The sequence below is a fragment of the Gossypium raimondii genome, chromosome 5 (assembly GCF_025698545.1).
Source record: "Gossypium raimondii isolate GPD5lz chromosome 5, ASM2569854v1, whole genome shotgun sequence".
NCBI lineage: Eukaryota > Viridiplantae > Streptophyta > Magnoliopsida > Malvales > Malvaceae > Gossypium > Gossypium raimondii.
This window is the reverse complement of record NC_068569.1, coordinates 48,287,583-48,301,292: the sequence shown is the minus strand read 5'-3', so window position 1 is coordinate 48,301,292 and position 13,710 is coordinate 48,287,583. Positions and strand designations below refer to the sequence as shown.

Here is a 13,710-nt window from a genome sequence, read left to right as displayed (position 1 = left end):
CCTGAGGAACTGCTTGGGTTGCCGCTGACTTGGGAAGTAGAATTTATGATTGAACTTGTGCCTAGAACAGCTCCAATTTCGGTAACACTATTCATGATACCCCCTACAGAATTAAAAGAGTTAAAAGTATATATGAAAGAGTTGTTAGATCGTAGATTTAATCAACTGAGTGTGTCACTTTGGGGTGTTCTAATTTTGTTCGTGAAGAAGAAAGATGGGTCAATGAGACTATGTATAGATTATCGACAGCTGAATAGAGCCACCAATAAGAATAATACTCGTTACCTCATATTGACAATTTGTTCGATTAGTTAAAAGGAGCTACAATGTTTTTGAATATTGACTTGAGATCTAGATATTATTAGCTGCAAGTCAAAGAGTAAGATGTACCGAAAACTACATTCAAAACTAGATATGGACACTATGAATTTCTGTTGATGCCATTTAGTTTGACCAATGCTCTTGCGGCATTCATAGATTTGATGAATTGGGTATTTCAACCATATTTAGATTGGTTTGTTGTGGTGTTCATTGACGACATCCTGACTTATTCACTGAACGAGTCATATCATGCAGAACATTTAAGAGTGGTGATGCAAACTTTGCATGAAAAACAACTATATACGAAATTCAGTAAATGTGAATTCTAGCTACGAGAAGTTGATTTTCTAGGACATGTTATATCTGCTGATGGAATCAGGGTTGATCCAAATAAAGTATCTTCAATTTTTGATTGGAAAATTCTGAAGAATGTTTCTGACATTTGAAGTTTCTTAGGATTAGCCGGATACTGTCAGCAATTCATTAAAAACTTTTCAATCATTGCTTCACCTATGACCAGGTTACTACAGAAAAATGTCAAATTTGTTTGGTCTGGTAAGTGTCAATAGAGTTTTGATCAACTGAAAAGGATGTTAACAGAATCTCCAGTATTAACTCAACTAGAATCTGGGATAGCATATGTTGTTTATAGTGATGCGTCTCTCAATGGTTTAGGTTGTGTCTTAATGCAGTCAGGAAATGTAGTAGCTTATGCTCATCGACAGTTAAAGCCGTATGAAAGAAATTAACTTACTCACGATCTTGAGATGGTCGCGATTGTTTTCGCTTTGAAGAGATGGATGTATTATTTATACTGCGAGAAATGTCACGTGTATACTGATCCAAAAAGCTTAAAATATTTAATGACCCAGAAGGAATTGAATCTGAGACAACGACGTCGGTTAGAGCAACTGAAAGATTATGATTTGGTTGTTGATTATCATTTGGGAAAGGCTAATGTGGTTGCGGGTGCACTCAACCGAAAGTCATCATTTTTTTCACTTCGAGTGTTGAACACTCATTTGGCTCTGAATGCCATGGTTTTGTATTGGCAGAATTGAGGACTAAACTGTTTCTACAATGAATTCGAGAGTTACAAAATGACGACTGAAGTTGATAATGAAACGAAACTTGGTTCAAGATAATTTGACTACTGAATACAATATTGGTGATGATGATACATTGCATTACCACGATAGAATTTGTGTTTCGAAGAATTTAAATTTGAAGCGTGATATTCTATCAAAGGCTCGCAATAGTACATATTTCATTCAACCAGGTAGCATGAAGATGTATTTTGATTTGAAACAGATGTACTGGTGGCCGGGTATGAAACGTGAGATTTGTAAGTTTGTAGCTAAATGCTTGATTTGTCAGCAGGCAAAAGCAGAGGATCAGGTGCTGTCGGGATTATTACAGCTTGTTATGATTCCGTAGTAGAAGTGGGAGCGAGTCACGATGGATTTCGTATTTGGTTTTCCTGTAACTCTAAAAAAGAAAGATTCGATCTATGTGATTGGTGACAGATTGAATAAATCGGCCCATTTTATTCCAGTCAGAATAGATTACTCACTTATGAGGCTAGCAGAATTATATGTATTAGAGAATGTAAGGCTACACGGAGTTCCAACATCTATTATTTCTGATCGTGATCTGAGGTTTACATCAAGATTTTGGAGTAAATTTCATGAGGCTTTGGGCACTAAACTCAATTTCAGTACAATGTTTCATCCTCAGACAGACGTGCAATCAGAATGAGTAATACAGATTTTGGAAGACATGCTGCAATGTTGTATACTCGAGTTTGAGGGTAATTGGGAAAAATATCTACCGTTAGTTGAGTTCGCTTATAATAACATTTATCAATCCAATATTAAAATGGCATCAGTTGAAGCTTTTTACGAGGAAAATGGAAAATGTCGTTGTATTGGTCCGATCTGAATGAATCCAAAATGGTAGGGATTGATTTGATTTGAGAAACTAAAGATAAGGTTCGAATTATTCGAGATTGTTTAAAAGTTACATCTGATCGTCAGAAGTCGTACGTGGATTTGAAAATAAAATATACTGAATTTGCTGTGGGTGGTCAAGTGTTTTTAAAAGTTTTTCCGTAGAAAAAAGTGATATGATTTGGCAAGAAAGGAAAGTTGAGTCCAAGATTTATCGGGTCGTACAAGGTTACCGAAAGAATCAGTCCTGTAGCTTACAAATTAGCTTTACCTCTTGAACTTGAGAAAATTCATAATGTGTTCCATGTTTCAATGCTGAGACGGTACATATATCATCCTTCACATGTGATTCTTCATAATGAAATTGAATTATAGCCATATTTGACTTATTCTGAAGAACCAGTGAAAATTATGGCTCGAGAAGTCAAAGAACTTCGAAATAAATGAGTACCGTTGGTAAAAGTCTTGTGGCATTGACATGGTATTAAAGAGCCTACCTAGAAAACTAAGGATTACAATATCTAAATCTATTCTCAAGTAACAATTTCGAGGATGAAATTTCCTGAGGGGGGAGATTTGTAACAACCTGTATTTCAGTGGTGAAGGAACAATGGTTTCGGGACCACAAATTTCCATTGTGTTGACTCATAAATATTATTTATAGAATATTTACGGAGTCATTAGAGTTGTATTAAAATTTGGTAAATAAATTTTAACGTTTAAATAGCTAATTAAAGAAAATAGACTAAATTGTAAATGATGTAAAACTTATTAATATGGGAATTAGATGATTTAATAACTTAATCATCACAGGAGGGAGAACCTATATAGCAATTAAACCCCTGTTATTAAGTGTTGGACGATATAGGGATAGAATTGGCTAAAAATTTATGTTATATAAAGGGTAAATTTGTAATTTAATAAATTAAAGTTAAGTAAAATAATGGTAAAAAGATGATCATCTTCTTTAGTGCAAATTACCACCTAAAAACCAAGTTGGAAAACCTCCATTGAAGGCTTGGAAGTTTCAGCAAGGTTAATGGTTGCATGTAAGTGAGTTTTTTTACCTGTTTCTTGTAATTTTTATGTTTTTGAGATCGTTACAACTAGGTCCAACTACCTGTACCTTTGTTTTTGAATCTGTTAAAAATTGTAAAAGTTGCCATTGATGAAACTTGAATGTTTTTGGTGATAACTATGTGTTTGAATTTTTGATTGTAGTATTTGGTTGCTTTAGTTAGTAATTTTTGTTAGATTTTGATTTAAGGATTAAATTGTTAAAATGCCAAAATTTCAAGGTTTGATGGTGATTTAGAAGTATCATTGGGACTTTTAAGGGCCTAGATTATTCGTCTATGATTGTTAACTTGAGAAAATGGCTAATTTGATTATTTTCGGGTTAGAGGACTAAATTGCAAAAGTTGTAAAAGTTTAAGAAAAATGTGTAATTAGTAAAAAGTTAAGGGTCATGTGCATTGAATGAAATGTGATATGTGTATTCGATTAATATATTGTATTTAATTATTATATAGATCAAAACTTGGATAACAAAGACAATAACCAAGGAAAAGGGAAAATAACGGATTAGTCCCTGCGTGTTGATCGGAATTAATTAGCAGGAAAGTTCATAGTATTTCAATAAGTAAATAAAGTTCTACTTGTCGTAATCTTATGTTATGGTTCTTTAATTAATATGTTTATAGATAATTATTGTCTGAATGCACATATGTGCCCCTATTTGTACTTCGCTATCCTTGAAAGCACATATGTGCTTCTGTTTATGCTTTGGTAACCCTAAATCAAATAGTATATTCATACTATTCATATTTGCATATTCATACCCTGTAGTCATTCATATTTTCACATTCATATCCTATAATCATTAATATTTCATATTTAAACCCTATACTATCACATATCAATCACAAATCCCATTTCATTTCATTTCATTTCAATTCAATCCAATCCCATCTCATTTATTAGCTATGTATGTCAACTTTTATCAACATTTGAAATTATGTTCAAACATAGATAAAAATAGAAATAACACAAGTAAACATATTAAACAAGAAAGAGTAATAAGTTCCATAAGAACTTACCTTCTCGAAACACAAAACGAGCAGATTTCTCAGGGTCTAATCAGCAATTTTTGTTTTTCCTCTATTAGCTCCACTTTGATCTAATTCTTGGTCTATACAAATTTTTTATATAACAAATAAATATCATACATTATCACACAATGTCATGAGACGCATTACCCTAAATAAATATATTTTTTGATTTCATACATATTTTATATTTTATTCAATTTAGTCCTTAAACTATGAAAATAGATAATAAATATATGATATTTGTATGAAGAGATACTACACCCAAGAAAATAACATGATACGACTCCAAATGAGCTAATATACTAAAGATATAAAGCCATTTCAACAGCCTTGCATGACGTGGCGCATTACTGAAATTTGCCAGTTTGTCTCCATTGAAGGAATTACCATTCGAGTAGAGATCCTGGAAGAAATAACACATCTGTAAACAAAATTTGATCTCAGATAATGTCAAATATCTTAATAACGAATTATTTTTACGTTCTAATTATTTAAAATAATATAATAATGCATATTTCTTTTAATTGAGAATATCACTTAAATAAAAACAAGTTAAAATCAATAATAAAAATAAAAATCATAGAGACAAAAAGTAAAAGAAAAATAAAAGCATGTGAATAATATTTTTACTGAATAAACATTAACAACTCACTAATTAACCATAAAAATATAATTTATTTTAAAAATAAAGACACTAACAACATGTATTAATTTTTTTTAATGTCAATATTCAAACTTATATTATTTGTGGTTACTTATATCAATATTTTTCTTGTAGAAACTATAATGTCCACTGTTGATAGCAATGACTACTTCTATCATTTTTCTTCAACTTGGACAAATGTAAAAGCAAATATCAAAGAGTCCTAGCTCCCAAAGTTACCTAAAATATTCAAATTTGACTAATCAAAGAGTCCTCGCTCCCAAAGTTACCTAAAATATTCAAATTTGACTAATCAAAGTATTATTATTCACAATTATCATTTTTTTTATCAAAATTAAGATATTTGCTGTCAGTAGGCAATGACTAATTCTCTTATTACAAGTGTACTCTAAAATGGTAAACTTTTTATAATGAAAGAGTCCTCACTCCCAACGCAACCAAACTCGTTCAAATTTGACTACTCATGGTGTTACTATTATTTTCACAGAGAGGTTACTTCCACAGAAAAGACAGGTGATGTCCTTTCCACTGTCATAAATATCAATGCTTAACACATTGTGAGCGTCCAGCTAAGGCTACCAAGTTAGATATTTTATTTTTATTTGTCAAAATTCAATTTAATTGTGGTTTTAGTAAATTTATATATATATTATTTTATATTCTATTATTTTAAATATTTATTTTTAAAATATGCAATTTAAAATTTTAAAATTCAATTAATTATAAATTAACGAACTATATTTTAATTAAATTGATTTATTTTATTTTATTATACTTAAATAGAGAAAATTATTAATTTTAAATTTTTTAAAAAATTATTTTTAAATTTATTAAATTTGAAGTAGATTAATATAATGTGAATTCTAATTTTAAATATTAATTAATTTATGTTTAAATAAATTAATAAAATTACTTATTTAGAACTATATTTTAATTAAATTATATAATTTATTTTTATATACTTAAATAGATAAACTTTATTAAGTTTGAAAAATCCAATTAAAATTTCAAATTTAAATTTATTAAATTTGAAGTATATTAATATATTGTAAATTCTATTTTAATATTAATTAATTTAAGTTTAAATAAATAATAAATTACTTATTTAGATAGTATATTTTAGGTGGTCTGCTTTTAATACTTAAAATGAAGTCCAGATATTTAAATTATATAGATAGATATAGAGATAGAGCAACAAATAGAAAAATATAAATTATTTCAAAATTTTGATCAATCATTTTTATAATTTTGAGTTGCACCTATAATATATATTATGTAGATATAGATATATGATGTATGATATATGATATTTATATGAAGAGATACTGCATCCAACAAAATAATATGAAACGACTCCAAACGAGTTAATATACTTAAGATATAAAGCCATTCCAACAACTTTGCATCGGAGGATCTTTTTTTTCAAAACTGACTTAAATAATTTGATTGTTTATGAAATTTTTTTACATAGTATGTTAATGTCGGCAATCTTATCGCCGGTACTACCCTCCATCATCACGAAATGATTTCTCGATGATTGTCCAGCCTATAAAAATTGATTTTTTTTGTTGATATCATGTTCGCCAGCACTAGTATGTATTTTTTTTAAATACACTTAAAAAATACGGGTATTTCGAGATTAAAAAGAAGAAACAAATCTTTTAATAGATTATGGCGTTCACGTTGCTGACACCGGTTGAAATTAAAACTTTTTTTCTACTTTTTTGGTGTTGGCGTTCTCTTTCCTAGTATCGATGTGGTTTTTGATTTTTTTTTGTTAGTGTGCTCTAGTTGTCGGGATTGGTGAATGTTTTTAAAAAAAAAGTCCAAAGGCACTTTATTATTGACGAAAGACTGCAAAGTTGCCATATTTGTTACTGCTAACCGTACCTCCTCCACTGCCAATGTCGTTTTGCTCTACTTCCTGCTATCACCATACAACGCTTTTCCCTGCCTGCTTCTTGTTCTTAAAGCGACTGACATCGACTTATTCAATTTTGTGGCTTGGTTCAAAAAATCTAAGGAAAAACGAAAAGAAGAGAGGAAGAGAAGAAGGCAAGGCAAATTTGGGCTCCCTACACAGTCCTTGACTTGGAAGCCACTCGAATGCAAGCGTAGGCACTTCCAAAGTCGAGACATCTTACGTACGGGAAAATCTTTCCGCCTAAATACAGAATGTTCAGTCTAGGGTGTACACCTCATTGATATATTGTTCAACATTCAAATTGGTGGAGACACTCGCTGCAATAACATGCGCACACGGATATTTAAATATCTCGAACCTCCCGCACTCACACCACCTATTTTGGATCGCGTGACAATCCATGTACTCTTAGACCCTGAAAGTTTTCATGTTTCGAGAATATAGTTCTGTATTCATCGACTTTGCCCTTTGAGCATTAACTTCCATGGCCTTCCTAACCTCCTCCACGCACAAGTGTTCCACCTCTATCTACATTACTTGTCTCAGTCCCATTCTTGGCATCAAATTTGCCAGCCTGTGGAACGTAGCTGAGAAAACAACTAAAATTGGCAAATGACGTGTGCGCTTCAAGATAAAGTTAACCACCTCCACGAGGTTGGTCGTCATATGACTATATCGACACTCGTCATTATAACTTTGAGCCCATTACCATAGCTCCATGCTACCTAACCATTGCCAGAAAAGATTTGTTACCCTTACCATATCAGGCTCACGCCTTGCTAGCCTATACCTGAATCAGTGTGGTTCCAGCTTGTACCCTGCTTATGTATCCTGATATGACATGTTACCGTACTTTTAGTAAAGTGATTCAAACTATTTAAAAATAAAATTATAAACGAGATTTTTTACCAATGTTCACGAGTTCTTTAAGCTAGTCTTTATTCTTGTACTTTCAGTGGAAGTTGACAGCGATCTAGCCGATACTATAAACGAACCTCCAGGAACCCTAGAATGCTTAATCACAGCAGCTAATCCCTTCGATTTGTCGGACAAAATGCAAATGTTGTCTTGTCTGACAACATGCTTCCATAAGTTCATCAAGAAAAATTCCTAATATTCGAACTTTTCCAGCTCCACGATAGCAAAAGCGATTAGTAGTACGTTCTGGTTACCGTCTTGTTCAATTGCAATAAGGAGTATTTGCATATATTTACCATAAAAACATGTACCGTCAACCTACACCAGTGGCTTGCAATGGTAAAAGAACCTAACACATGGATCAACGTCTAGAACAACTAGTGGAAAATTTTTCCCCCAGTTGTAGTTCGTCATTCGGGCCCTTACAAGGTAATGTTTGCAAATCAACCATGATACCTGCCTTGTACTCCTGCATAACGGATATCCATGCTTGAATTTTATTACGTGACACATCCCGGTCATCGTACAATTACTCTGTTGCAATCTGTTTTGCCCACCAGCCTTGTGTGTCGGCAATAAGGACCTATACAGTAATGGTGGACATGTCTTTTACTAGTGGCATGATGTAGTTGCATATTTTTCATATCTAGTTTTTGGTGGTCTTGCATTTTACGTGTAGCCTTATATGTATGGAGCCCTTCTAATCTTCAGATTGTTTATAATTGAGTCCTTCATATTAATACAGCCCGAACCTACTAGTTGCACCTGTCTTCAGCCTTCCAAAATTCCCTAACATATAAAGTTGGTGTAGACTTCTTGACTTTGTAATCCACCGACACCTTCATGCTATACTGTTTGATAGAAAATACACAGTCCATCTTATTCTCAAACTATTTCCTTATGAACAACTCTCCAAACTATAATCTGCCTCCAATTGGTGAGCAATTATTATATCTTGGTACTCAAGAAACTTAGGTGCAAGCACCACATCGAGGTCTACGCTCAACATGTAGGCCCAAGGTCATTTTTTATAACTATATCACGACTCGGGTTCGACCAAAAAGAGGTGTACAACTTGACCCTCATTCATGCCTTCATCATTGATTTTGTTCGAGACCTCATCTATATTATGGTCATTAAATTCTTCACCATCATGATGAGAATGATCATCATACTCAGACCCTTCTTCACCATTTGTGTTGGTGCCCATTATCTCCGGATGTATCTTTAGACGGAGGCTCGGGATAGGGTTGTTATATGAACTCCCACCATAGTTTGGATTCCGGGCATTTGTGATGTCCTTCCACAACCTGGCTAATCTTTTCATCCAACATTAAGATCAAACTCAAACATACGATCTTGACTTATTGGACGTACAATTTGAAAAAGCTCGGGATCGGATAACTCAGTGAATAACTCAACTAGTAGGGGGTTGTTGGTCCTAGTCGGGTAATAAATTATGATCATAGTACCCAGGTCATCATCATTTACAAGTTTCATCTACTCAAATTTCCATATATCTAAGGAAACTGGAAATTTGTAGAATAATCTTAACATCGTCTTCCCACAATGGACAACTATTTTTGCATTGATCTTTTGTTTTAGTTCTTCTAGCATTACAGTCTTATTGAGTCTCATCCCTATTTTCTGGCGACCTTGAAATACACAACCTTCTTCAGCTTTTTGTAGAATTGGCCTATCGAAATGAAAATTCATCTTTAATAAAATTTGATTTCTCTTCAACTGAACACATATATTTCCTTCTTTTTTTTCTTTCTCTCTTAAATAGTTAAAGCAAGAAAAACTCAACAAAAACCTCAACCAAATGCATATATAGCCTGGTGGTGCCACCATACAACCTATTGGCACAAAAAAAATTATTTTTCCCTACCACTAGTGCCGGAAAAGTGAACAACTTTTTTCCAAAAAGAGTGGTGTCAACAACGAGAAAGCTTACACAAAAATTTTTTTTTCCTCACACCGTTGCCGACAAGGAAAACGTCAACACAAAAAAAAATACTTTTTAAAAAACCCACATGGGTGACGGCGTTGTGCCGACAACAAGAACGCTAGCACCCAAAAAAAAGTCCCTTGACGTAGGTGCTAGCAAAGAGAATGTCGACACCAAAAAAACACTGACACACTTTTTTTTTTTTAATTTGAACCAGTTCCAGGATCATGAACTTCGGTACCTATTAAAGCATTATTATTTTTATATCCTAGACCACTAGTATTTTTTAGGTGTATTTGAAAAAAAACATACATACTGGTGCTGGCGAACATAGTGATAACACAAAATTTTTTTTTTTATAAACAGGTTAATCATTGGACAATCATTACAGGATAATGGAAGGTGGTACCGGGGGTGAGATGGCCGACACCAACATATATTGTAGAAAACAAATCATTTATGTACAAAATTTTACACCTGGATCATCTTCATAAATAATTATTTTTTTTAGGGTCAGTTAAAAAAAAAAGCCTGCATGGCATGGTGCATTACTAAAATTTGTTTGTTTGTCTTCATTGAAGTAATTACCATTCGTGTAGAGGTCCAAGAAAAAATAATAGTCCCGTAGATAAAGTTTGATCCTAGATCATCTCAAATATCTTAATAAGAAATTATTTTGCATTCTAGTTATTTAAAATAATATTGTAATGAAGATTTTTACTTGAGATTATCACTCAAATAAAAACGAGTAAAATTAATAATATAAATGAAAACCACGGAAACAAAAAGTAAAAGAAAACTAAAAGCATGTGAACCATATTTTTACTTAATAAACATTAACAACTCACTAAATTAACTATAAAAATATAATTTATTTAAAAATAATGGCACTAACAACATGTACTAATTTATTTTTAATGTCAATATTCAAACTTATATTATCCTTTTAAGGATACAATATAACATTCTTATCATCGCGTTTAATATTTTTGTACATGTTAATGTTTGTTAATGCATGTATCAACAAAAAATACATCTATATATACTACTTCGCATTGTTCCAATTCGTTCTCCGTATCAAGTGATAACGATTTATTGAGCAGTAGTTTGAAGCTTTAGAAATGGCTTTTTGCATATGTAGTTCATTCCCGGTGTGCAATATCCCCATACACTCAAAATGGAAAAGCTTCTCATACAATGGGTCAAGCTTCCGTAGGTTAATTGTTTTTTCTACCTCACAAAGTGATACTACAAACAAAACTTCTATTGAAGACGTCACCATAACTAGACGATCGGCTAATTACCACCCTGCTATTTGGGATTATGATTATGTTCAGTCACTCAGAAATGATTTTGTACAAGTATATTTCACATTCTTAGTGCATATATATGTGGCAGTTGGCACCATTTTTGTTTTGCTTTTCCTTTTTTCCCTAATAAAGCTAAATTTGGAGCAAGCTAACAAAAACTAGTTGTAACCTGTGTGTATAGGATGAATCGTACAAGGAACGATCAAGAAAGCTGAAGGAAGAAGTGAGGATGATGCTTGGAAATGTGGTGGATCCTTTGGAGAAACTTGAGCTTATTGATACCTTACAAAGACTTGGTTTGTCCTATCACTTTGAAGCTGAAATAAACAACACTTTGAAGAATATAAGTTCCGATCGCATCAGTACTGCTGCATGGAAAAAAGAAAATTTATATGCTACAGCTCTTGAATTTAGATTGCTTAGACAACATGGGTATAAGGTGGATCAAGGTAACGACAAAAATAAAAAAACTGGATGTATCAATTTTTATATATAATTTAATTATACTTAACACTGAATTATTTTCATCCACTAGATGTTTTCACTTACTTCATGGATGATGTTGGAAACATTAAATCAAGCCTTAATCAAGATTTCAAAGGACTGCTCAACCTGTATGAGGCTTCATACCACTTATTAGAAGGTGAAACAATGTTGGAGAATGCAAGAGAGTTAGCAGCCAAACTTCTCAAAAAATATCTGAAGGAGAACAATGATCATGAATATCTTTCGATGCTTGTGGACCATGCCTTGGAGCTTCCTCTACATTGGAGGATGCCAAGGTTGGAAGCTAGATGGTTCATAGATGAGTATGAGAAAAGCAAGGACAAAAATCCCATTATTTTAGAGCTTGCTATATTGGATTACAATATAGTCCAATCTATACACCAAGAAGATCTTAGATATGCTTCAACGTAAGTACGCCTACTACATACTAGTTCAAAATTAATTCTCATAAGCATCAACGCACGTTTGATTTCAGTTTCTTGTTCTTCCTTTTTTTTTTTAGATGGTGGAAGGAACTTGGTCTTGGCAAGAGGTTTACCTTTGCTAGAGATAGGCTGATGGAAAACTTTTTATGGACTGTGGGAATGGAAATTGCTCCTGAGGATGGAAAAAGTAGAATATTTCTTACAATGGTCTATGCGCTAATAACAGTTATAGATGATGTTTATGATCTTTATGGAACCTAGATGAGTTGGAGCTCCTCACGGATGTTGTTGAGAGGTTTGCACATCTGATTTTATCTGCTATTGACAATTCTTATCAATGTTTAATAAGCTTTAATATATATGTTGGTGTAATTTCAGATGGGATATAAATGCAATACAGAGGCTTCCAGACTATATGAAGATATATTACCATGCTCTTTACAATTCCATTAATGAAATGGCTTTCGACACTCTTAAGGAACAAGGGATAAATGTCATTCCTTTCCTCAAGAAACTGGTATTAAACCAATTTATAGTCTTTCTCTTACTTTTCCTCATCAACTTTATCTGATTGTGTTATTCATTCAGTGGACAGATCTTTGTAAAGCACTTTTGTTGGAGGCAAAATGGTATTACATTGGATATACGCCAACTCTACAAGAGTACATTGATAATGCTTGGATTTCAATAGGAGGTTCTTTAGTGCTTTCTCATTCCTATTTGGTAAATGATCATATAACAGAAGAAGGGTTGCACAGCATCCAAGAAAATTACTCCGATATAGTATATCGGTCCTCCCTAATTATACGATTAGCAAACGATTTAGGGACATCATCGGTAAGCAATATATAGTTGTAAACTTGAAATTTCAATTAATTAATTGCTCTAATACTGATATGCTTATTACTATTTTTTTTTTGGTTAGTATGAGCTAAAAAGAGGTGATATTCCTAAATCAATCCAATGTTATATGCATGAAAGTGGAGCATCTGAAGAAGAAGCTCGTGAGCACATAAAAAGTTAATTGACTCAACATGGAAAAAGATAAATGAAGATCAAATGGCTAAACTTCCTTTCCTCGTAAGTTTATTGAAATTATTAAGAACATTGCTAGAGTGTCTTTATTGATGTACCAAAATGGCGATGGCCATGGTATTGGAAATGAGGAAACCAAAGATAGAGTGTTATCATTATTTGTCCACCCAATTTTTTGCCCAAGTGATTAAGAATGTTGGAATTATTTCCATACAGGGCCAAAAAAATTGTTAGTTTTTAGTGTAATGTGTCAAATAATTTTATGATCTTTTAGTATGGTTTACAATAAAATTATTATGGTAGTGTAAGGACTATCCTAGTACACGTTGATCCCTTTGCTCTTAATGGTTTCTGCTTCTCTCTGTTGTTATGTTTATGAGTCCTTTAAGCCTTTCTTTGGAACTCTATTCTTATAAAACGAATGCTACATGTTTTCTAAAAATAAAAGAAAAAAAAAAAGAGAGAGAGGAAAAAAAAGGGAAAAGTGCCAAACATGCTACATGACCCCATGACAAAAAGAAATTTATTATTATGTAATTTTTATCAATTTATTTTAGAATTTAAATTATTTTAATAAATAATAGAATAATTATAT

General features: G+C 32.4%; 1 protein-coding gene across 1 annotated transcript; it reads left to right on the top strand.

Moving 5' to 3' along the window:
- Positions 1-10,891: 10,891 nt before the first annotated feature.
- LOC105766308 (terpene synthase 10) lies at positions 10,892-13,439 on the top strand. The gene is given in 10 exon segments (XM_012585718.2): positions 10,892-11,199; positions 11,330-11,597; positions 11,684-12,062; positions 12,158-12,336; positions 12,339-12,375; positions 12,459-12,597; positions 12,669-12,917; positions 13,006-13,090; positions 13,093-13,161; positions 13,164-13,439. Coding segments are annotated over 10 exon segments (1,788 nt in total). The 5' UTR covers positions 10,892-10,959; the 3' UTR covers positions 13,307-13,439.
- Positions 13,440-13,710: the final 271 nt, after the last annotated feature.